The 27,278-nt window shown below is 40.8% G+C and overlaps 1 protein-coding gene across 1 annotated transcript in view; it reads right to left on the bottom strand.

Moving 5' to 3' along the window:
- The window catches only part of cdh23 (cadherin-related 23), a 1,051,763-nt gene that overhangs the window by 652,169 nt on the left and 372,316 nt on the right, over nt 1-27,278 (bottom strand). The window contains exon 10 of the mRNA XM_073025359.1: nt 17,692-17,804. Coding sequence (XP_072881460.1) covers nt 17,692-17,804 — 113 coding nt within the window. The remainder of the gene's footprint in view (nt 1-17,691; nt 17,805-27,278) is intronic.

Here is a 27,278-nt window from a genome sequence, read left to right as displayed (position 1 = left end):
TAACAATAGTCATACCATGCTCTGCTTTTGATTCCTGACTTTGTCTGAGGTCTTAACAACATGTCTCTACAACCCCTTCACTATCTGTTCTGCCACACTGGTTCCCATCCCCCTCCAACTCTAGTTTAATTTTCACCACCTCTGGCCCCCTCCCCCTCCACTCTGTGCAACACTGGGAAACCTTCCCATTAGGATATTAATCCCCCTCTGGTTCAGGCGCAAACTGTCTCTTCTGTTCAGGTCCCACCTTCCCTGGAAGAGAGCCCAATGATCCAAAAGTCTGATGCCTTCCCTCCTACACTTAGCCACGTGTTAAACTGTATGCTCTTCCTGTTTCTGGCCTCACGAGCATGTGGCATGAGTAGCAATCCTGAGATTACAACCTTGGAATTCCTGTCCTTTAAATTAGCACCTAGCTCCCTAAATTCACTTTGCAGAAACTTGTCACTCTTCCTGCCTATGTCATTGGCGCCTACATGGACAACAACTTCTAGCTGCTTACCATCCTACTTTAGAATACTGAGGACTCGATCCAAGATGTCCTGGACCCTGGCACCCATCTGGGAATCTTATTCTCATCTACAAAACCTTCATTCTGTTCATCTAACTAATGAATCCTCTATCACCACAGCTAACCTCTTCTTCCCTCTTTCCCTTCTGAGTCACAGAGCCAGACCCAGTGCCAGAGACCTGACTGCGGTGACTTTCTTCTGCTAGATCACCCCCCCCCACCCAACAGTATCCAAAGTGGTGTACCTGTTGTTGAGGGGATGGCCGGATGGCCAAAGGGGTACTCTGCTTAACCCCTTTACCTTTCTGAAGTGTCACCCAGTCTCCTGTGTCCTGCATCTTGGGTGTAACTACATCTCTATACCTCCTATCTATCACTCCCTAGCCTCCCAAATGATCTGGAGTTTATCTAGTTCCAGCTCCAGCTCCTTAACACGGAGCTGGACGCAGGTAAGGAGGGTTGCTGAAAGGGCATCAGGAACTAGCATAAAAAATGGTTCAAAGAGAAGTAGGATGTGGGTCTTCAGAACACATAGTGTAGGAAAACTAACTGAAACAATTGGTTAATTATCTCACATCACGGCTGTATGGCTGTGGCTAATCTCCATGTTAAAGGTCTCGGCTTCCAGCACTGTGGCAGCCAGACTTAAACCATTGCCCAGACTTTCCACAAAAGACAGAATTCACATCTCTGAACAACCCCAGGATTTTATAACCAATGGAGTAGTGCTTTGACTGTTATAATGCAGAAACAATTGGCACAGAGCAGGCCTACACAAACACCAACATAACGACGATCAAATAAAGCACTTCTTAGTGATGTTTGTTGAGGGATAAGTTTGGCTGGGCCCTGGGAGAACTCAAACTGAAAATCAAAACACTGCAAATGCTAGAAACATGAAACTAATCATGAAAAAAATTATGCTGTTCCAGGGAAAAGTTCCCAAGATCTTTTGGGAACACTACTGTGAGAATTATTGCAACCACCTGGGAGAAAAGAGCTCTCAGTTTACCAGGGGATCTGAGAAGCATATTGGATTTTACAGAGGGCAGTGGCTACAGGGAATATTTAAAAGACATTTGGTCAGGTACATGGATAGGAAAGGTTTAGATGAATATGGACCAAATGCAGGCAAATAGGACTAGTTGGACGGGCATTTTGGTCAGTAATCACATGACCGGCCAGAGCCTGTTTCCATGTTGTACTGCTCTATGACTCTATCTATAATGTGAGGAATGTCATCATTATTCAATAAATGTGATCAATAGTACACAAGCTAAAAGGAACCAAGTTTCATTTGTTGCCCTTATTTCCCTCTCTCTAAACTGCATCCACTGATGAAGGCTAGGATAACAACCTGATTAGGTGCTTCTGTTCCGGCATCTGGGGAAGATGCTTCCCCTTAATTTACTGAAAAGCCCCTTTTCTACCAGGAAGCTTACAGATTCAACATATGGAAAACTGTGGGTTAAGTGAGGCTGTGCTAAAGTGCATTGCTGCATTGTTATTCAGAACTGCTGGAGCATCCTTCCAGGGAACTATTATCCCTCTGTGTAATTACCCGAGGTGTTTGCAGCTGAATGCCCTTACATAAATGTTGATTGAAAACAGAGACACATCTCAGGACAGAACGTGTGCCTGTTAATATCTGCAGCCGTACCATGAAGGAACCAGCATTTGTGTATGCATAGATTGTGGGTCTCCATGCTCGGGTCTGGGCTTTAGCCCAGCCCATTCAGCCCTTCCAGCCTGACTATTCATTCTAGCAGGTCATGCAGATGGCCTTTCCAACTCCATTTAACTGTCTTTCCTCAATAAATAAACCTTGATCCAACTCAGTAGGCCTTATTAATCAAAGACTTACAAGCTCCAGTTGTTCCCCTGCACTAATGTCACTGGGGACAAAAGTATTAAGTTTTCACTATACTTTGGTTGAACAAAGCTTTGCCAGTTTTACTCCTAAACACAAGAAAAAAGGAACAGGAGGAGATCACTCAGCCTCTCTAACTTGTTCAACCATTCAATATGTTCACATCATATCTGCCTCAGACCTCTTCTGCCACAGTTCCCCAGAACCATCAAATGTCCAATCGTTCTAAAATTTATCTCCCTTCTCTGTAACAACCACTGCAATCCTCCAGGATAACCATCCTCTTCAAGGAGGAATTCCTCCGCAGCTCAGATTAAACAACCACCGCGTTACCTTGAAGTGTGTCCCTTTGTTCAAGACTCTCCTACAAATGGAAACATCTTTCTTGCTTATAGGAGCAAATTAGGCTATTTGTACCATTGAATCTGCTCCACTATTCAATCATGGCCCATTTTATGCTCTCACCCTATTCTCAAGCCTTCTCCCCTAATTCTTAATCCCTTTACCAGTCAGGAATCCACCATTCTGTCCCTTACATGTACCTACTGACTTGGCCTTCACAGCCCACTGTGGCAACAAATTGCACAGATTCACCACCCTCTGGCTGAAGAAATTCCTCTTCATCCCAGTTCCAAAGTGATGCCTCTTTATTCTGAGGCTATGCCCTCAGATCCTAAACTCTCCTACTGATGGGAACATCCACTCCACACCCATTCACTCACTCTATCCAGGCCTTTCTTTACTCTGGCATCTCTTCATCTTATAGGTTTCAATAAGATCATCCCTTTCTTCCAGACTCCAAAGAATACAGATTGAACTCCTTTAGTCACTCACAATAGGACAAACTTCTCAACTCAGGAATCAGGCTATTAAGTCTTAATTTCACTACCTCAATTTCTCGTATATCCTTAATCAAAATAAAGGGACCAAAACTGTGTGCAATACTCTAGGTGTTGCTTCACCAACCCCCTGTATACCATAGTTGTAACTATTACATTATGAACCACATCTGGACTCCTCCCGATTGTAACAGTGCATCCATCCCATCAACTCATTCTATATATGTCATTGTGGATCAAACATTTCAAATTTACAAATCAACTATAATAACCTTCATTTAGATAGTGTTTGCAATAATCTCAGTGTCAATAATAATACTGCAATCCAACTAGAGATTCCAAACTAATCAAAGGGATATTAGGACAGCTGACCAAAAGTATGGATTAATCTAAAGGTACTAAGGAACGCCAGAGCAAAAGTGGACAGGGAACTTAGAGAAGGAATCTCAGAACTTGTAGCCTTGCAAGTTAAAAGCACAGTTGTTGTTGATGATGCAATTAAATTCAGGAATAGCTAAGAGATGTTCATCTCACCTGTCCATTACTTCCCTCTGGTACCCAACCTCGTTCCTTGTCTCCCTTGGTCCACTCTCCTCCCCTAACACATTTCTTCTTCTTTAGCATTTTGCCTTTTCCACCCATCACTTCCCAGTTTCCTACTTCATCCCCTCTCATCCACCTTTCCCCTCACCTAGTTTCATCTATCACCTGTACTTCTTATCTACAGCACACCTTCCCCCACCACACCACCTTAATCTGGTTTCTTCCTCCTCCTTTTCTAGTCTTGATGAAGGATCTCAGCCCAAAATATCAACTGTTTATTGCCTTCCATAGCTACTGCCTGACCTGTTGAGTTCCACCAACATTTTGCATGTTGCTCTGATTTCCAGCATCTGCAAAATCTCTTGAGTTTTAAGATATGTAGTTGAAAGAGCTCTAACTAAATTGGAAAACATCAAGTGGAGGTGATGACAGAATAAACATCATGAATATATTCCTGTCACAGTTACATTGCTAGTCTAATAAAGCAGACCCATCTCCAACTAATGTCATAAACGATTCAGAGGAAAAGTTCATTAATAGCACAATCTGTTAACAGTTTGACAAGCCTTACACCATTAGAGTCATAGGGTGACAGATTCCTATAGCTCAGAAACAGGGTCTTCAAACTAACTTAGTCATGCCACTCAAGATAACCACCTAAACTTGTCTATTTGTCCATGTTTGGCCCACGTCCCTCAAAACCAGGGTTTCCCAATTGTTTTTATAACATGAACCAATACCATTACACAGTAGATCAGTGAACCCCAGGTTGGGAACCCCTACTCTAAACTTGCCCAATCCACAGACATGTCTAACTGGCTTTTAATGTTGTTATTGTACCAGCCTCAACAACTTTGTCAGACAACCTGCTCCGTATACACCCCACTCTCAGTGTGAGGAAATTGTCTCTCCAGTCCCTTTTAAATTGTTCCCCTCTCACCTTCAACCTATGCAGTCAAGATTTTGATTCAATTCCCATGGAAATTGAAATGTGTGCATTTTATTCTTACACCTCAATAAGATCACTGCTCAGGCTCTTACACTCTCATTGATAAAAGTCCTAGCCTGTCTAACCTCTCCCAAGCCCTCAAGTCCTGATAACACTCTCATAAATCTTCTTTGCCCCCTTCCCAGCTTAATGACTTCTTTGGGTAACCAAAACTGTACAAAGTACTCCAGGTGTGGTCTCACCAACGTCTTGTACAAATACCTTCATGACTTGATTAGACATAGATTTAGAGCTGAAATTTTACAGAATAGCATATTTATTGCTTATTTGCTTATTATTATTGTTATTTCTTTGTTCGTTTCATTTTTATATTTGCACTGTTTGTTGTCTTTTGCTCATTGGTTGTCCATCTTGTTGGTGTGATCTTTCATTGATTCTAGTACAGTTATTGGATTTATTGCGTATGCCCACAAGAAAATGAATCTCAGGGTTGACAGATATCTACTTTGATTAAATTGACTTAGAGCAGTGACAGGTCTTGGAAGTGTTCACAGTGCAAAATTCAATGAAGCTTCTGAGGAGTGTAAACGCAAGTGGAAGTTTTTCTCCCCTTAGGGAATAAAGTGTCAATATTGTGGCTGCTTGAAACATTACTGTACTTCATCAGACAGAGCTTAAATTGCATCTTCAATGCAGCAAGAGGCTTCAGGTGAACATTATCAAGCAAAAGTAGTTACTCATTTACACAAGGATAGTTAAAAACCTGGTGAGGAGGCAAACTTTAATGCTCGTGGCCACTTTATTATGTATCTCCTGAGGGCTTCTGCTGCTGTAGTCCATCCACTTCACAGTTTGACTTGCTTTGTGCTCAGAGATGATCTTCTGCACACCACATTGTAATGTATGGTTATTTGAATTACTCTCATTAACAAGGCCATTTTTGCTCACAGAACTACAGCTCACCGGATTTTTTTTGTTTTTCGCACCTCCAGTTGAACTCTGTCTTTTTTTGTGTTTCCCCCTAGCTGTCAGCCTGGGGTTTTGTATTGCCACGTGCTCTTGTCCCCGCTCCTGCTCTACTCCGGCCCCTGTATTACTGAGTAGTCCGTCTCTCATCTGCTTCTCATGATTACCTGTATTGCTGCCACCTGTGTCTCAATGTGCTCCACCTAACATCTGCCTCTCTGTTTATTGCTGAGTGTATTTCTGTCCTGTATTTTCACCTGTTTGTTGCCAGATTGTACCAGTGAATTTTTCTGAGTTTTTCCAGCACTTGTATCTGTACTGTCTGTCTGAATATTGACTCCGCGTGTTTCCCGATTCTGGTTTTTGGATTTCTCTGGCTGTTTTGATCTTTGCCTAAACTTTGACGTTAACTTTGTTTGCACCTCGGAATTTGTTACTCAATTAATATCACTGTGTGCACAGTACTAGGTCTGCAATTGGATCCCTGCTCCAGTGTCCTGACACCTGTCTGGCACCAACAGTCATTTCACAGTCAAAGTCATTTGGATCATATTTCTTCTCATGTTTGGTCTGAACAACAACTAAATCTCTTGACCGTGTCTGTATGCTTCTATGCATTGAGTTGCTACCACCTAAATGGTTGAATAGATTTGTATTATTAAGAAGGTGTAAGCTAATAAAGTGGTCACTGTGTGCATAGAGTCCTCTGATGCTTTTTTTTGGACAAAATAAACATTGTTCAACCACTGAGTGAGTTTTGCTTTGTTGTTAGTTCTGCTATCTTCACAGGGTCAGGTTGTTGTGATTCCTGAAACAGCCAGAGACCAGGCCACTTCTGAATCCCATTCCTACAGGAATGGATAGCTATATTATGGTTTACGAGCGTTTCAGGACTCTGCAAGAATCAATCCAAATTACAGCCAATTGGTCAAGTGTTGAATAGGCACAAATGGAGTTCCACTGAATCTGAATCTGCACCCTTAGTTCCTGCATTTCCTCAGGCCTTTTGCAAAGACTGCAGAATTGCCAATAATTACTCAAATGCACTGACTATGTTTAATTGATCTGATGCAGCATCTATTGCAGGCAGCTGGAGATATTTCAGAGCAGGCTTCCTTGAGGAATGCCTCACTGTCACCCGAACATCAGCAAATACAGTTGACAATTGGTTATGGTTGAATGTCAGAAGAGTGGCGGATTCTAGTCTCAGTGAATGGAACGAGACACAAGATGCTCGGCTGAAAATCCTCCAATGTACTGAAGCAGTGCTGAATTATCACAGGCACCACTTTTGGGATGAAATACTGCACACACGAGAACCCACTGCACTTCATCAAACATCAGTAAGGGAGTTCTCCTTCATTTCTGGCTAATGGTTATTCATCAATTAACAGCACTAAGTGAAATTTACTGGACTGTCGCTTATGGGAACTTGCTGAGCAAACTTTGTCAGCCATATTTGCATTATTTCAGATGCTTGGATGTCAAAGCTGAAAGGGAAGGCACTTCCCAGAAAACTGAAGATGATAAATTTCAGTACATGAAATCATTGCGTGGAAAAAACACAGAAACTTTGATAAATGGATTGACTTGGTTAAGTAACTCATAAGCCGCACATCAATGCACAGATACAGCTGAACACACTGATGGAAAAGAATAGTCAGGCAGATTAACACAAATAGGAATGATAATTAAAGATACAGACAACTGGGGATTATAAAAAGCACAAGCAGTACCAGTCAGACATGCAGATGCAATAGAACTCTGTCCCATTGTTCAGAAATCCAAAGATTTGGCAAATGTTTCACTGAATTCAGTTTCCCATATTCTCTGAGAAGTCACTGGGCCCAGTATCCTGCACTCCTCTTTAAACCCTCCAGGACCACATTTCTCAAGCTCCCTTTAAATACAGCAATGCCTGATTTCCAGTGCTCCATTTAAGCAAACCTGATTCACTAGAAATGTTATCACACTACTTTATAATATCTTTAAGGAAAGTGAACTAGAGGTGTGTCAGTGTATTACAAGAAGTAATATCCGGGGGGACGTCACGTGGTGACGTAGGATCGAGACATGGAAATCCATCTCTCCCGTAAAAAACCAGTAAAATAATATTTAAGTGAAGAAAAGTTAGTAAATACTTTTTTAAGAATTACTTATAAACTGCTCAGTATTGTCTTAAGATATGTCTCCTAAACAGAAGCAGAAGAAAACTACTACTTTGAAGACAACACAAGTTGGAAAAGAATCAAGGCCGGCCGCCATGAAAGAGCCTCGGGCTCAAGTGCATTTTACCTTCGGCGATACAGAACAGGAAACTGCGGCAACATCAACCGTTTCCAAAAAAAAGAGTAACAGGAATTGCGCATGCATGAAGGAAGGGGCATGCGCAAACACGAGCAACCCAAACTACAAATCCCAGCTACGATCGGAACTGAAAGTGAAAGTGAATATGAGGTGGAATCAGATTCTCTGGATAAATCAGACGAAGATGAAGAGACAAACAAAGAAGAGCAACAGGAAGAGGTTGGAGGTGATATTGGAGATATTAAAAAATCTTTGGTGCAAATAATGCATGAATTAAAAGCATTAAAAGTAATAAAAAAAATAAAAATATGAAGATTATGTTTGATAAAATGATGAAAAGACAGGACAAAATGGACAAGAAAATTAAAAACTTGGAAGAAACAACGGGAGACACCATTGATAGAGTGAATAAAATGGAAGATAATATTTCTGCCTGGACATCAGAAAGAAAATGGTTGTTGGAAAAAGTGGATGCACTTGAAAATTTTAGCAGATGAAATAATATTAAGATTATTGGACTTAAAGAAGGTATAGAGGGACAGGATCCAATAAATTTTTTTCAAAAATGGATTTCGGAAATGGAAGAAGGAACCCAGTTAATTGAAATTGAAAGGGCTCACAGAGCCTTAAGATCAAGACCTCAAGTTGATCAAAACCCACGAACAATCTTGATAAAATGCTTAAGATATCAAGATAAAGAAAAGATCTTGAAGGCATCTGCCCAATGTGCCAGAAAGAGAAACAGGCCATTGATGATAGAAGGGAAAACAGTTCTTTTCTATCCTGATATAAGTTATGACCTTTTGAAGAGAAAGAAGGAATTTAACCCAGCAAAAAAAGTTTTATAGGAAAAGGGTTATAAATTTATATTGTGCCACCCGGCAACCCTGATAATTTTTTTGGATGACGGAAAAAGAAGATCTTTTACTGATTATCGGGATGTGGAAGAATTTGCACAAAAACTCCCAAATATTCACTAACCACAGCCAAAGATTTAAAAGTGAAATGGATTAAAGATGAAGACAGGGACAGTGAATGGAGTTGATGGATGTTTAAGGACAGAAGAATATTTAAATATATTAATTATATGATACAGGGGGAGAAAGGTAAAAATCTGAGAAGTATTAATTGAGAGTAGTGATATTATTTTTTCTTCTCTTATATATACTTTTTAATGTTACGGGGGAGCTGGGGGAACTTCGGATCGATTGCTATGGGATTCACGTGTGTAATCATGGCGACTGCCATGACCCGTACAACGGAGGGGGGTAATGTTGAGTTTTTTTTTAATTCACAACATTAGTAGGGGGGTATTTTGTTTTTTTTTATAATCTATTTTTCTTTAATCTTTCTTTCTTTGCCTGGACAATCGGGGGGGGGGGGGGAAGACACATAGCAACACGGAGAATTTTTAAAAGATTCCCCAAGGTACTACGAAAGTTGAAAAGTTAGGTATTACTATAGACTGGAGTAACCCTGTTAAAAATAATGACTAATTCACTGAATTTTTAAAGTTTTAATGTTAATGGACTTAATGGACCGGTGAAAAGAAAAATTTTAACATACATTAATAAAATGAAAATAGATATAGCTTTTATCTGCATTCCATTTGAAAAAATTACTTATAATTTAAGAGATAAATATGAAATATTTCTGAAAATTTGGCGCCCTTATTTACAAAAGATAGGATTAAATATATAGGTGCTCCAAAGATAAAATTATTGGTTATTTTGGGAAAGAAAGAAATATATATACTAAAGCTATTATGAACTCCATGGAGCATGTGGGGATCTTCCGATATCCAGGCATTTTCTTTCTTTTTCTCTTTCTACGGGGATATGTTAGGGGGAGGGGTTAAGGGGAGGGGTGAAGGATTGATAATTTTTTTCCTTCTGTAACCATTTGAAAATTCAATTAAAAAAATTATTTAAAAAAATTAATATCCAATAAATGGGCGATGCCGAAGTCCCAACTGAGGCAGATTAGTTTCAGTGTATCTCACTGCTGGATAATGACACAGTGATCATCATCATCCCATATTCACATGCAAAGCAGGATCTGAACTATCTGGCCAATGAGAGTCACCCAATAGGATCCAATAATTTGTAGGACATTGAATATGTAACCTGGGCTGGGTCACCCATCTGGGTAGCAGTGTCAGTATTTTAAGGTTCTATTTCTAGCAACTGAAGGAAAGTATTTATTTTTATTCCCCAGTCAGATTTTACAATTTGGAACGAACACCAGCTGGTGAAGAATTGCATTGTTATGGCCAAACTAGTCATGGACAGCTTGTGTTGTAGATGCTAATCCTCTAATGAATCCCTGGGCCATGTATCTGAGAGGCATTCTGTCATCAAGAACTTGAGGATTCAGTGACACAATTGGGTCCTGGAAATCAGACATGTCATGGCCTCTTGGATCAGATAGCAAAATTTTAATGAGGGTGGAATTACTGTAGTTGGTAGAACCCAAATGTAATTTTTACTTGGACTGGCACACAGGAGGAACAGGCAGGAGACCATATGACGATGAAAACACTAACAGTTGCACGTAAACTAGAAGAAAAGGAAGGTATAACTTCACAGAAATAAATATATAGCAGACAAGCAGAAAGTAGATAAACTTAGCTTCTGTTTAAATTATCCTACTTAGCTCCAAAATTTAAAAATATACAAAATCCTTTTAAAAGTTAATGCTGGATTAAAGAATCATTATAGTCGGATATTAAAAGCTTAATGTTTTACACATTAATGTGCTGGCAGCTTTAGTTATGATTTCTTGGATAAAAAGCTCAGAATAAAAATCAGGTGTTTGCAGCCATTGATAACATATCCATTCTTTTCCTTCCTGAAGTGCTGGTGTTTTAATGAGTTTCCATTGTTTCCACATGGACTATATGTGGTCCAAGTGTGTTTTACAGCTAAAGATTTACATACATCAGCTCATGGACTTCAGTAATTACAGCTTCCTATAAACGTTTATAGATTTGTGCATTCTAAAGCAGCACATTAAACATGTCCATCAATATAGAACAAAGTATTTAATACCAGAAAAGAACAGTCTAATGAGAAGGAAATGCTTTGCTCAAATCCCAGCCTTTAAAAGCTGCCCAGGAGACACATCAAGAGTTCATGAGTTGAATTAATGTTAATATCCACCATCCTAGTGTAATGGAGATACAAAGAAATCTGAGAGCATAGATACCAATGTAACATACCTTGACTATTTATTTATTCACATATTATTTAAAAACTTGTTGAAATTAGCAGCATCAAATAAACTGCTTGCTTTATAAACTTTTTTTCTGGTACAAGACATTGGTGAGGCTGAATTTGGCATACTGTGTTCAGACCAGTTAGCCTGATCTCAGTGGTTGGGAAGATGTTATAGCCCATTGTTAAGGATGAGATGATGGAGTACTTGATGACACAAAACAAGATAGTACAAAGTCAGCACGGTCTCCTTCAGGGAAAATCTTGCCTGATGAATCTGTTGGAATTCTTTAAGGAGATTACAAGTAGGATAGATAAAGGGGATGCAGTGGATGTTGTAATATTTGGACTTTCAGAAGGCCTTTGACAAGGTGCCACAGATGAGGCTGCTTACCAAGTTAAAAGCTCGTGGTATTACAGGAAAGTTACTAACATGGTTAAGAGCATTGGCTAATTGGTAGGAAGCAGTGAGTGGGAATAAAAGGATCCTTTTCTGGTTGGCTGCCAGTAACTAGTGGTGTTCCACAGAGGTCGATGTTGGGACCACTTCTTTTTATGCTGTATATAAATTATTTAGATGATGGAATAGATGGCTTTGTTGTCAAGTATGCAGATGATATGAAGATTGGTGGAGGAGCAGGTCATGTTGAGGAAACAGGTAGGATGCAGAAGGACTTAGACAGATTAGGAGAATGGGCAAGAAAGTGGCAAATGAAATACAATGTTGGAAAATGCATAGTCATGCACTTTGGTAGTAGAAATAAATGTGCAGATTATTTTCTAAATGGGGAGAAAATCCAAAAATCTGAGATGCAAAGGGAGTCTTGGAGTCCTTGTGCAGAACACCCTAAAGGTTATCTTGCAGGTCGAGTCAGTGGTGAGGAAGGCAAATGCCATGTTAACATTCATTTCAAGAGGTCTAGAATGCATGAGCAAGGATGTGATGCTGAGGCTTTATAAGGCACTGGTAAGGACTCACCTTGAGTATTGTGAACAGTTTTAGGCACCTCCTCTTAGAAAAGATGTGCTGGCATTGGAGAGGGTCCAGAGGAGGTTCACAAGAATAATTTCAGGAATGAAAGCGTTATCATACGAGGAATGTTTGATGACTCTGTGTCTGTACTCGCTGGAATTCAGAAGGATGAAGGGGGATTCCATTGAAACCTTTTGAATGTTGAAAGGCCTAGACAGAGTAGATATGGAAAGGATGCTTCCCATGGTGGACGAGCCTAGGACAAGAGGGCTCAGCCTCAGGATAGAGGAGCGACATTTCAAAACAGAGATGTGGAGAAATTTTCTTCAGCCAAAGGGTGGTGAATTTGTGGAATTTGTTGCCACATGCAGCTGTGGAGGCCAGTTTGTTGGGTGTATTTAAGGCAGAGATTGATATGTTCTTGATTGGACGTGGCATCAAAGGTTACAAGGAGAAGGCCAGGAACTGGGATTGAGGAGGAGAAAAAATAGGATCCGGCATGAATGACTGGTGGAGCAGGTCTTATGGTATTGGTTGCCCTGCAATATTAAATATGCTGTTAAACTGGAAAGAGTGTGGAGCAGATTTACAAAGATGTTACCATGACTTGAGGGACTGAGCTATGCAGAGACGTTGATAAGGTTAGGTAGGGCTTTTCTCTTTAGAGCAAAGGAAGGTGAGAAGTGACTTCACAGAGGTGTACAAGATGATAAGCGGCATAGATCAAGTGGGCAGGCAGAGACTTTATCCCAGGGCAAAAATAGCTAATGCAAGGGGCCATAATTTTAAGGTGATTGGAGCAATGTCAGAAGTAAGTTGTTTTTCCCTTTTTTTTACTCCGAGTGGTGGGTGCGTGACATACCCTGCAAGGGGTGCTGGGAGGGGAAGAAACATTAGGGACATTTTTAAGACTCCTAGATAGGGAACATAGATGACAGAAAAATGAAGGGCTATTTAGGAGGGAAAGATTAGATTGAACTTAGATTAGGTTAATAATTCAGCACAACATCATGGGCCAAAAGGCCTGTACTGTGCTGAACTGCTTTGAGTTCTACGTTCTATGTAATTTGTCAACTGATGCAACTTCAGGTTAGCAGCCCCAGTGGTGATGGCAGACTAACCCAAAAATTGCCCATTTACTTCTGCTCAGTTTATGTCCATAAACCTGTCTTCAGAACACATCTATGTATTACCAGCAGTTCCACGTTTTCTATTTCTGCTCAAGAGATTCACCTTTTCGGATGCCTGCTGGGAGGCCAAATACACTAAAATATCATTGTTGTCACTGTCTCGACAGAAAGTTCCCTGTTGCCAAAGAAGGCATGCCTTGTGGTTTAAGATGCCACAATAAAGATTGGTTGCATTTGATTCTAGCTGATGCATCAGGAAGATTCAATCTCCTACAATGAGTTGACTAAAAGTAAGAGATGAAGCACCCAGCCCAATGGGACAATGTTAGAGAACAGCGCCTCAGGATGGGGCAACTAATCCAAGGGCAGTCACTCAGAAAGCTTTAGCACATTCCCATTGGTAGTTAAGTAGGGACCCACTGAACTGAAATATAAAATACATCAAGGAATCAACATGATAAAACTCAGCCTGAGATATTTCCAGCACAAAGGAGGACACTCAGCCCATCATGTTCTTACAGAGAAACTGACAAAATGCTGGAGTAACTTTGCACGTCAGGCAGCATCCATAGGCCGAGACCAGTCTTCAGAACCTTATACAGGCAGAGCTACGATGGCGCCACAGATCAGCTTCTTCAAGCTCATCTGTGAAAACAGTTTAATTTCTTCCTTTAACGTCTCTTCCTTTTTCCTTTCAAAAGTGAATGGGGTCCTGTCATCGTCCTTGATCTACAGCTGCACTTCAGCTGTGGTTCTTTACAGCAATGGTTCCCACTCCCAGGAATCACCAACCAGCCATTTTCTGATATTGCAAGGATGTGGCCTGGAAACTTCAGGGTTCTGAGGCTCTGTGGCCCTGTGGACAAGCCAGTTCCATGTTGGTGTCACCTGATGAAGCCTCGTGGGAGAAAACATCTAATCACAAACAGCATATGAGCTGTTGGAGGCCTCTGTATTTGGATCGCTCTCTCTTTCATTCAATAGTGGGGGAGAGTTTGCTGCTGATTGTCAAATCGGAGAACTCAGGGAAAAAAGAGACGCGGCAGACTTTAACATCACAATCAGTGAGTTGTTTTTTGTTTTGTTAGACTTCCTTCTCGCTGTGTGACACCTCTCTGCCTCTTTATTACTAAGAGAGAGCCAGTGGCATGTCAAATTTGTTGGGGTGAGCGATCAATTTTTGTTGTATTGCAGATCATACCTCTCTTGGGGGCTTTGCTATTGCTTGCTTGGTGGGTGCTAATTCTTTTTGCTGAAGTAAGCAGGGGAGGGGGAGAGTGAGGGGGAGGGTTGATGCTTTGCTGCTACTTGTGTGTGGGAGGGGGAGAAGGGGGCTTTGGGGTTCTAACCTTGTTACCACTCATTCTTTGTGGTACTCTTCTGCTTTTCGTGGATGTCTATGAAGAGCAAGAACTTCAGGCTGTATAATATATACATTCGCTGATATTAAATGGAAACATTTGAGTTAAGATTAAAAGGCTGGAAGTATATTTCATGCTTTGGCTTTCACAATTTCCAACAAACGGTGTGCAGTGGAACTACAGCAACACATCCTGTTCACTCTTGGGCCCTGGTATCAAATTTTAGTAATTTTCAGTACAGATGCTCATATTTTCGGTCCTGACAAAAAGGTCAATAAAATCAGCAATGAAATCACGCGAGGATTGCAGAAATTACAGTTAATATGAACAACAAAGCACAAGGGGTGAAAACTTCCAAAGCATCTGTTTTGAGCGACTAGACTCACAGTGCTGGCTGCGTGGATCTGCTTGTGGAGATCTGAGTGTTGAAGTCTTCATTAAGTTTCCAGGTCCATGCCTGGGCTAGATTCTGGGAGGATGAATGAGTTGCCCTCTGTGTCTATGAACAAAACACATTGGAGGACTGGGAGGAAGGGAAGATTAAGCAAGGGCTTACTCTCATTGCTCAGGTGCTCCCAGTAAATTGCAAAAGATTCTGAGGAGCCTTGTGAAGTAAAATCTGTGAGGATGTCTCCTGTGGCTGGGGTTGGAACGGTGGTGTACTCAGGCCGTCTAGAACATGGAGAAAGAATATCAGAATAAAAATGAATTTCTTGTCTTGAGGTGCTGTGAATCTTTGGATTTTTCTACTCTAGGCAACTGTGGATGTCCAGTCATTAAGCTTATTTAAAGCCAAGATTTGTGGGCTATTGAGAGCTAAAGGGGGATTGGAGTTCAAGCCAAAGCATAAATAAGTAATAATGGTGAATGATAATGTAAGTATATGGAACTATATTGACTGAAGAGGTTTCCTGTTGAAGAGGACTAAGGGAAAATGAATTACATGGGATACAGATGATCAGGTCTCCGCTGGCCTTCAGGGCATTCTCATCAGTCTCCCTCCCACCTCCCACCACATTTCCATGCCACCTCTCTCTCACATGCCCTTCAAATACCCCTAGACTCTCCTGCCATCCACCAACATGAGGAGTAATATTAGAGAGCCAATTAACCTGTTGTTGGGATGGTGGGTGAAACCGGAACACCCAGAAGAAACTTGAGCAGTCACTGGAAGAAACGGAAATCCACACAGAACATCTGGGATCAGGAATGAACCTAGTACACTGAAGCTGTGCACTACCTACTGTGCCACCGGTCCATTCTGTGCAGAGCATACCGAATGCTTCATTAGAAAAGTAAGGGAAGTAGAATCAGAATGTTTCAAATCCAATCTAGCCTTGCAAGGAAATCTGGCCACCAGCACACACTGATCTTGGCAAAAAAAGAGCAAACCTATTTCCAGCTGACAATTTTCACAGCTCTAATTTGAAAGCATCATGGAAATTAGCACACACCAACCTTTCCTTAACTTGCTCAAGTTTTAGAACAGATCCAAGTTAATTAAGACTCTTGAAAGATAAGCAAATAGTTGCAATAATGACATGCAACTGTCAAACAATAGTGCAGAAGTGATAAATTAATGGATTAATTTATTTGTCAAAACTATACAAAATTTCACTTTAAAATTAATACTTCAAGCTTCTGTAGTAAATTTGGAGCACTTGTTTTTAAATGTGTTCATCTATAGACACACCTTGAAATACAGATAAATGTTGCAATGCAATAACCAGCATAGATATTAGTCCCCAGGCAATCACACAATCTGATCATATTATGTATGTGATTCTCTTCTGAATTTAACAGAAGTGGGCTGCAGAACCTGTGTATGCAGTTCATACTGTACAGCACAGTTAACCCAGGCAATTGAAAGTGAACTTCCTGATCTACCATTCACAAAAGGCTAATGTGCAGGTACAACAAGTAATTAGGAAAGTTATCATTTATTGTGAGGGGGTTTAATGCAAAAGTAGTGAGGGCATGCTTCATTTATAAGCAGTAGAGCACTGGTGAGACAACACATCGAGTACTGGGTATAGTATTGGTATGCTTAAAGGGGAATGTCAGTCCTCTAATAGTCATTCAGAGAAGGATTACTGGATTGATAACGAATGGGCAAATTATGAGTAAAGCTGGATGGACTGGCCTCATATCTGCTGAAAGTGAAAGGCAAAATTAATTGAAATATACAAGGTGCTTCCTTTCATGGAAGGATCTTGAATTTGGGTTAAAGGCTAAGTGACAGAGATGAGGCACTTTACTAAGGATCATGAGTCTTTAACCCTCTTTCACAAAGGGTGATGGGAGTGGTCTTTGAGTATCTGAAGGTAGAGATAGATATTTGGTTAGAAAGAATGTGAAAGGTTAGCATAAGCACTTGAGAATGTATTTATAGTCAGATTAGCCGTGATCTTCATGAATGATGGAACAGGGCCAATGGGCCCCTAATTCAAATATTTGCATGTTTATCTCACTATATGAAAGACAATCACATCAGGCCTATTTCAGAAGCCACAAAAAGATTTGGTGGAATTATGGAGCAACAAAGAAGATGCCAGAGGAACTCAGCGCTTCAGACAACTGTAGAGAGAAATGAACAATGAACGTTGCTTTTTGGACCCTTCAACTGGACTGAAAGATGGAGGGGGGAATAGCTGATATGAAAACTTTCTAGTTTCTGTCACTATTTCCAATCTCATCTCCCCCGTTGGCCTATTACCCTGCATCACCTGAATCTACCCCTTCCCTTCACTTTTTGCACTGGCAATCTCCCCTCGAACTTTCACTCCAGATGGTCTTGACCAATGCCTGACAGTACATTTTCCTCCACAGATGTTACCAGACCAGGAGTTCCTCCAGGTTCTTGATTGGTTCTGCAGATTCTTGTCTCTGTCTTGGTGAAATATCTTGTGTTCATTTTGTTTCCCACCTGATACAGCAGACAGCGTGACCTGGGTGTTTTAAACTATTCTTGGGCACAGAATCTCATTGAATTTTCTTCATGGAAAACTCTGAACTGGAGTCACTCACCCTCACAGTCAATGTGAACCCCGAGCTGTAGAGGGGATTTTCTCGATCCAGAGGGCCATTGAGAGTTAAGGCTCCACTGATGTAATCTAAAGCAAAGATGCTGTTGGTGTTACCTGTAAAAGTAAACATCCCAGTAGGTTATTTGGCCAAAGCAAATAAACAAGCAAAGCACATTCAATAAATTTCCATTATCTTATTATCTACTTTCAAACACACTGTGGCCACTTTTGTTAACTCTATTTGAGTAATGTGCTCATCTAATCGAGGAATAAAGTTATTCTAAATGCTTAATACATTCAATTTGGGCATATAATGATGCTTTTGACAAGGTAAAGAAGTGAAACTTGAAAACTAAAATAAACTAATAATTTTTTAACAGAAGATACCCAGATCTATTCATTACTTCACCATTTATTGTCTGATGGGAGATACCACCTCGATACACTAACATTGGTGTGAACATGTTAAGTAACTTCACCTCATTTAGAAGGTGAAGTCACTTCATTAAACTCACAATGCAGCTTTGTAAACATGAAATCACACCTAGCAAAATCAGAATAGTTTGTAACTTCTGCTCAAGGTCAGTTTAAGGGCACCATTTCCATGAGATTACAAATTCTTAACTCAATCACATGTAACCCAGGGGCTACAGACCCAACCATGTTAGAATGAGCCAAATGGATACCACCGGCGATGTAACTTTAATTTTGAGCCGTTAAATAGTCCACATTGTTTCAGCCCTTTAGCATTGCTTTCCACCCAGTTCTATGTTAACCCTCTCCTATTTATTCTGACACTCTGTTACCCTCAGTCATGATTTGCTACTTCCAAGACCTTCTTCCAATATTAATTCAATTATCTCTTCCTAATTTCCCTTCATACCATATCTCCTCTTGCATCAATCAATACATTAAAGATGAAGTCAGCAAAGAAATTAAACCTGAGGCTCCCAGGTCCCTGAAGCTTAGTCACATTAGTTCTTCATGCTGTCCAGTTTAACAATGAATATGATTACAAAAGTAATACACTGGAAATCTTTTCCATGATCCTGACTCACTTCGATGGTACATCTAAGCACACTTCTCTTATTTGTCCCATTCTCTCGCCCTGGCTTTATACTCACTTTTATGTCTGATTTTTCAAAGTTTGGTGTAATGTTTTCAATATGAAACACAGGACTGGATTAGATTAGATTAGATTCACCTTTATTGCCATTGTGTTTTAGTACAGATACAAAGCCAAATGAAATGCAGTTAGCATCTAACCAGAAATACAAAGAGTAGTTTTATTTACAAAATAACTGCGAATAAAAAGTGAATATCAAATATAAACACAAATATAAAAGTACTGAGACAGTACAATATGGGTGCAATACTGCTTAGCGCTGTGATGTGAGGTTCAGCAGGGTCACAGCCTCAGGGAAGAAGCTCTTCCTGAGCCTGCTGGTGCGGGAGAGGAGGCTGCTGCAGCACCTACCGGATGGGAGGAGAGTAAAAAGTCCATGGTTAGGGTGAGATGCATCCTTGATAATGCTTTTCGCCCTGCCCAGGCAGCGTTTATGGTAGATGTTCTCAATGGTGGGCAATTGGGTGCCGTTAATCCGCTGGGCAGTTTTCACCACACGCTGGAGTGCTTTGCGGTCCGATACGGGACAATTGCCATACCACAATGAGATACAGTTGGTGAGCATACTCTCAATGATACAGCGGTAAAAGTCTGTCAGTATCCTGGGACAGAGGTGAACTTTCTTGATGCTCCACAGGAAATAAAGGCGCAGTTGCGCCTTTTTGATCAGGATGGAGGAGTTCAGGGACCAGGTGAGATCCTCGGAATTGTGGACTCAATTGTATTCAATTCAACCCATGCTTAGAATTTCTTCACCTCACTCCCCATCCTGTTGGCACTTAGTAGTCATGTCCTCATTGCCATGGCAACTGTGGAAGGTAGAGGAATCCAAGAGTGGCGACCAGCCTTCAGGCAGCAGATCCTGAGAACCTACCCATGTACACCTGGATAGCCATGTGATAGCTTAGCCTTTAACTTATTTAAAAATTGCTTATGATCATAGGTAATGAGATGGAGAGCTCAGTGACATGATGTCATGACAATGACCTTTCCCTCAATGTCGAACACAGTCATTTACTTCAGAAAGGGGGATGGTGGGTAATGTACATGCTCCTGTCTCCATCAACGGTGTTGAGGTTGAGAAGGTTGAGAGCTTGAAGTTCCAAGGAGTGAACATCATTGACAGCCTGGTGATCGCCAACATTCTGATCCAACCACAATAATGTGGCAGTCAAGAAACCACACCAACACCTCTACTTCCTCAGGAAGCTAAAGAAATTCAGCACGTCCCCATCGACTTTTATCATCACGCAATAGAAAGCTTACTGTCTGGATGCACAACAGATTGGTATGGCAACTACTCTGCAAGTGACTGCAAGAAGTGGCAAAGAGTTGTGGATGCAGCTCAGCACATGGCAGGAACCAGCCTCCCCTCCACGTCCTCTGCTTATACTTCTCGGCCTCTCAGTAAACCAGCCAGCATGATCAAAAATCCTGCTCATCCTTGACATTCTCTCTTTTCCCCTCTCCCATCAGGCAGGAGATAAAAAAAACCTAAAAGCAAGTACCATTTAACTCAAGGAGAGATTCTTTCCCACTGCTATCAGACTATTGAAATAACTCTAAGATGAATTCTTGGTCTCATGATCTACTTTGTCACGATCTTGCACTGCACTGCATTTTTTCAGTAGCTTTTACACTTTATTCTGCATTGTTATTTTTTTTTAACCTTATTGTGGCTTGAGGCACTGTGTAATGATTTGATTTTAATAAACAGTATGCAAGACAAGCTTTTCACTGTATCTTAGTACATGTGACAATAATAAACTAATACTAATAATATTTTTGAAATATTTATATGTTAGAATGAATTTGAATTAAAATATTTATCCAATGTGAATTAAAATATTAATATCAATTAAAATAATGGTAAAGGAGAAAATCTCTTCTGAGCCATCAACAAAAACATGTTTCAGGCCATCCATGATCTCTGTTCCTTTGTTGATAGTTACTCTCTTCACTGTTGAGTGTCTATCCTGATATCCCACTGCAGAGATGTGACTACAAAAATTTTTTTAGTATCATTCTCACTCAGTCCCAGTGGACATAGAGCTGCTTTGTCAAAAGCAGGTCCTTCCCAATTAAACAGACCAAGACTCCCAAGAAAGGCGAGGCTTTGGACAGCATACTTCCCATTGAATCAACACCATGAAAACAGATTAGTGGGTTGTCATCCCAGTAGAGTCTATGGGATCTGCTGTGCACAAATTAGAGTCATGGGGCTGTACATAAAAAACAAGCCCTCTGGTCCATCATGAACACCAAAGACCAGACACCCATTTTTCCCTTTCCAATCTGTCAATCCATGGTCTTCTCTTGTGGCAAGATGAGTCCACCCTTATATTCTGCCTGGGTACCTCCAATCTGATGGCATGAATATCAATGTCACCTTCCAGTAAACAAATTTCTCCCTCTCCCTTCCTCTATTCCCCACTCAGACCTTTCACCACTTCTCACCTGCCTATTACTTCACCCTGGGTCCCCTCCTCCTTCCCTTTCTCCTATTGTCCTCTCTTCTCTCCTATCAAATTCCTTCTTCTCCAGCCCTTGATCTTTCCCACCCACCCGGATTCACCTATCATCATACAGCTAGCCTCTTTCTCCTTCCCCCACCTTTTTTTATTCTGGCACCTTTCCCCCTTCCTTCTCAGTTCTGAAGAAGGGTCGCGGTCCGAAATGTCGACCATTTACTCTTTTCCATAAATACTGCCTGACCTGCTGAGTTCCTCCAGTGTTGTGTGTGTGTTTTTAACCGTTTTCCCTACCCTAATGTACTTTATCATTTCCATGTTCCCCATCAGTGGCTCCCCCATATTCCAACAGCTCCCTGCACACTAGGAGCCATTTCCAACAGCAAAGTAGCCCACCAGCCTACACATTTCTAGCTCATGGAAGGAATCCACAGTACTTCGAGCAAATCCATGTGTTCACAAGAGAACATGCAAACTCCACACAGACAGTGCCGAAGGTCAAGACTGAACCTTGCTTGCCAGGGTGGCTCTACAACCTGCTCGACTGTACCACCAAAAATTATTGCTTTGCTTTTAGCTTCAAAGTATTTTATTTTCTGTTAAGCGATTTTGGGACATCTTGAAATCATGGCAGGTACTCGCTATAGTTATTAAATTTTCAGCCTCTGCACTGGCACTGTACTGTGTAGAAAGTAATGCTTTGCTTATCATCATTATTTGCTGATAGCAACTACAGATGCAGTGAAAAGAGAGTTTGTCAACGACAAGAACAAGGAGAGGAAAGTTTGATTACTCTGAAAATTCACAATTAAGAGTGAGCTCTCGTCTATTGATAAGTTTCCTGCTGGCAACATGAGAAACTAGGTAAAATGGTCACTAGCAAAAGTGACAGAGAAGAGAAATGCTTAGCACTTTGAAACATGTACAGCAGTATAGGTGCAAGTCTTCGGTATATACTAAAACCCAGTATATGCTAAAATTAATTCCAAGTGTAAGGCACTACACCAGGAATCTCAATACCCAATAAGCAACACAAATAGTAATACTGGATCAGTAATTTCAGGTAACTGGTCAAAACCTTCAGGGGAAATTAGGGTCAGGAGGCAGAAGCCTTCAGCACATTTGCAACAGATTCCTGAAGAGTAGTAACCTCCAGGAGTCACAGCCTAAATCTACCTTGCTCCTTTTCAACAGGCATGGGTGCAAAGAGCAGGAGAAGCCCACCCCACCATTCAGCACATCTACAAGGACTACTGCCACAAGAAATCGCAACCATCATCAAGAACCCACACCATCCAGGCCATGCTCTCTTCTCGCCACTACCATTAAGAAGGAGCACATGAGCCATAGGTTCCATACTATTTGGTAAAGGAATAGCTATTATCCTTCAACCATCAGGCTCCTGAACCAGCATGGACAACTTCACTCACCTCAACTCTGAACTGATTCCACAATCTATGGACTTACTTTCAAGGACTCTACAAGTCATATTCTCAGCATTATTTATTTAGATATTATTATTTTTTTTGTATTTGTGCAAGCTTTTCTTGTTTTACACATTGGTTGCTGATCAGTCTTTGTGTGTAATTTTTCATTGATTCTATTGAATTTCTTTACATCTACTGTGAATACCTGCAAAAAATTAATCTCAGGGTAGTATATGGTGACATATACGTCCTTTGATAATAAAGTTACTTTGAACTTTGAAATAGCCTCAATAGACGGCTATTCAATGAAATAGGGGAGAGCTATTTTACTGTCATAAGACAGCATTTTTCACACACGTCAAACATCACTGGAAACCTTTGATTTCCAAGCTCATTTGAAGCAACAACTACTTCTGTTCTTTTAGCATTACTTATTTAAATATATATATATTATTGTAAAATACTTTATGTATTGCACTGTACTGCATGACATATGTCAGTGATAATAAACCTGATTCGGAATCAATAATTTTGATTCATGTAAAAACTTTAACTGAAAGGTTTGCATTTTAGTACCTTGCACCACTCTTGACACAAGAAACACAGCATGTGCACTGTAAATGAGCTGATTTTGTGATGTTGGCTGAAGGACAAGTGTTAGCAGCAGGGGAAACTCTGCTTCTTCATGAAGTATTGCTCTGTTATTCACCAGTGGCAAGTCAGAGCCTTAGTTAAAAATTCTCTTCCAATGGACGGACTTCTGAGAGTGCAGCAATCTCTCAGGATTGCATTGAGGGAATTTGGTATTCAAGTCTCCAGAGTGTGGCCTGACCCACAACCTTCTGACCGGCATTCTCCCAACTAAAGCATATTCACCTCTCCCCCCATTCAAGCCCTCCGTAATCTTCCAAATCCAGCCACTTCCACCTCCCGATTTTAATCACTTTTACCATTGGTCTCTATGCATTTAGTTGCCGAGATACTTAAGCACAGGAATTCTTTCCCTAAACCTTTGTACTGAACTTTTCCTTTATGACACACCTTATGCTTATTCCCTATCATAGTTGTGAACATCTGTTCAAATATTTCATGTCTAATTTGATGTACATTTATTAACTACATAAAAGGTACTTTATTTCAAGGTGTTGGAAAGGCTTTCTCCCCCTAACTTTACCTGCTTTATTTGAATTTTTCAAATGTTGTCTTTCTAGAACTCTTATTCACATTAATTTTAAGATGAGGGGACAGTCATTCAAAACTGAAGCGTATAAGAACTTTGTTTTGAAGTGGGTGGTGAATCTTGGAAGTTCTTGGAGGCCAAGTCATTGGGAGTATTTAAAGAAGTAGTAGATAAATGTATGGAAGACTGGGGTACTGAAGGCAATCAGGAAATGGCACAGAAGAAATGAGGTCTGGGGAAGTTCAAACATGATCGCATTGAATGGTGGGGCAGGCTTGAAGAGACAGGAGGCTCACTGCTGCTCCTATTTTCTGATGTTGTTATGGAACATAGAACATTACAGCACAGTACGGGCCCTTCAGCACATGATATTGTGCTGATCTTTTAACTTACTCCAAGATCAATCTAACCTTTCCCTCCCACTTAGTCCTTCATTTTTCTATCATCCATGCACCTATCAAAGAGACTCTTAAATATCCCTATCATATCTGCCTCCATTGCCACCCCTAGTGCATGTACCCACTACTCCATAAAAACCTTACCCCTGACCTCCCCCCTATACTTTCATCCAATCACTTTAAAATTAAGCCCCCTTGGTTTAGCCCTCTCCAGCCTGGGAAAAAGTCTTTGGCTGCCCATTCAGTCTATGCGTCCCATCAACCTGTCACCTCTCAACATTTTTCATCCGAAGTGAAAAGCTCTAGCTCATTGATTAACCAACCCTCATAAGAAATGCCTTCAAGTCCAGGTAGCATCCTAGTAAGTTTCCTCTGCACCCACTCTAAAGCTTCCACATCCTTTCTATACTGAGATGACCAGAACTGAACATAGTACAATACTCCAAGTGTGGTCTAACCAAGTCTTTATAAAGCTACAACATTACCTCGCATTGATCTAATGAATATTAGAACAATGTTGCTTACAGCTGTGCTTGAGCACACCAGTGAGCCTAATAGAAACTCCTTTGTGACATTAACACAAGATGCAGTAGCTGCGAAAAGGAAGGGAAGGCAGATGGTGTCAGCACCTCCCCTGTGCTACTTCGTCATGGCTTGGCCTTCCTGACCCAGTCTCTGCTGGGTCCATCAAACAGAAATAGTCTTTAACTTGAGTTCATAAAGAGCTGCCACATAGTTAAGTTGTAACTTCAGGGGCTGACATCCAGAGAACCTCTGAACAGTGAAATCTCTTTCCATGATTGTGCAATAAACTTTTATTCTGCCAGATGTTCCAAACCAGCAAGTGACAAGTCCACCATCCAAATTAAATATGCCATTAAATGATTGACATATTGGAATGATTCAAAAGGGCATTGCTTTTAAAATTCAAAGTTCAAAGTAGATTTACTATCAGAGTACATATATGATACCATATACAACCTTGAAATTCATTTCTTGTGACCTTACACAGTAAATCCAAGAAACATAATAGAATCATCGAAAGACTGCAGCCAACAGTATGGACAAACAACCATAATGCAAAAGATGGAAAACAGTGCAGCACCGACACAGGGGCTGTGTACAAGAAGGGCCAGAGTTGCCTCCCCTTCCTGAGGGGACTGAGGTCCTTTGGAGTATGCTGACCTTTCCTTCACATATTCTACCAGCCTGTTGTCGCCAGTACAATCTTCTATGTGTTGGTGTACTGGGGCAATGGCATCAACATGGGTGATGCCAACAGCCTCAATAAACAGATTGTGTGGGTCCTGAGACTTCTATACCTTTTTCCTGATGGCATTAGTGAGAAGAGAGCATGTCCTGGGTGGTGGGGTCCCTGATCATGGATGCTGTTTTCCTGCAACAACACTCAGTGTATAGGTCCTCACTGGTGGGGAGAGCTTTACCCGTGATGGACTGGGCCATATCTACTACTTTCTGTAGGATATTCTATTAAGGGCATTGGTGTTTCTAAACCAAGCTGTGACACAACCAGTCAATATACCGTAGATTCCGGATTTTAAGCCGCTACTTTTTTCCCACATTTTGAACAGCTTTGAACTTTGCGGCCAATAATCCGAAGCGGCTAATGCATGGTTTTTTTTCATGCTGCCTCGTAAACATTTTGCCTCGTAACAGTAGACCAATAAAATTGATGAGTAGTTCACAGAGGTCCAATGAAATTGTACGATAAATCAAGCGCACTTTCACAATTAAATTATTGTAAATCAGTCATTTGTACTCACCCTCATCAACATGGAAAACACTCGAAGCATTGTGCTGGCTACTTAGTTTAAACTATATTTGTTTTCTGTACTACATCGCGGGATGCTATGACGTCACACCCGGTTTCGCGGTGTCTTGTGGGAAAATGCCGGTTTGCGATGAAACGGGACGGAGGGGGGGAGCGCATTACGCGAGCGGCTTTGGATCCGAGCGAACGCTGCTTTTAAATGCCGTTTGCGATGAAACGGAAAGGAGGGGGGAGCGCATTACGCGAGCGGCTTTGGATCTGAGCGAACTCTGCTTTTAAGTTAAAGGTATCAATAACTTTTCCTGGTAGGCTGCAATATATATATTTTTTTACCAGTCGTTAGGAGATATTGGAATGTTGTTCAGTAAAGAAGTATACGCAACGTATATTTAAAAGTAGCCGCGTACGGGCACGGTTCGAAAAAAAGCATTTGCAATATGTATTTATTTTTGTTACCATATGTATTTAATTAAAAGTTAAAAAAATCCTCACGTGTAATATCTTTCTGTGTAAATATCTCATATTACAACGTGGGACACCTGCGGCCGAAAATCCGGTGCGGCCTAAAATCCGGTGCGGCCTTTACAATTAAAAAAATGATTTTATTTCTAAAATTAGAGCCAGCGGCTTAAAATCAGGTGCGCTCTGTAGTCCGGAATCTACGGTACTCTAAACCATACATCTATAGAAGTTTCCCAAAGTTTTACTGTAGATATCATGCCGAATATTCACAAACTTCTAAGAAAGTAGAGACATTTCCGTGCTTCCTTTGTAATTGCACCATGTGCTGGGCCCAGGACAGATCCTCTGAAATAATAACACTGAGGAATTTAAAGCAGTTGACTATCTCCAACTCTGATCTCCCGATAAGGACTGGCTTATATACAGTGGCATGCAAAAGTTTGGGCACCCCTGGTCAAAATTTCTGTTACTGTGAATAGTTCAGTGAATAGATGAAGAACTGATCTCCAAAAGTCATGAAGTTAAAGATGAAACATTCTTTTCAACATTTCAAGCAAGATTAGTGTATTATTTTTGTTTTGTACAATTTTAGAGTGAAAAAAGAAAGGAGCACCATGAAGGAGTTTGGGCAGTCCCAGTGATTTGAACTCTCAGGTAACTTTTACCAAGGTCTCAGACCTTAATTAGCTTGTTAGGGCTATGGCTTGTTCACAGTCATCATTAGGAAAGGCC

This window comes from Hemitrygon akajei, chromosome 21 (assembly GCF_048418815.1).
Source record: "Hemitrygon akajei chromosome 21, sHemAka1.3, whole genome shotgun sequence".
Classification (NCBI taxonomy): Eukaryota; Metazoa; Chordata; class Chondrichthyes; order Myliobatiformes; family Dasyatidae; genus Hemitrygon; species Hemitrygon akajei.
The sequence above is the reverse complement of the archived record's forward strand: the minus strand, read 5'-3'. Positions and strand labels throughout refer to the sequence as shown.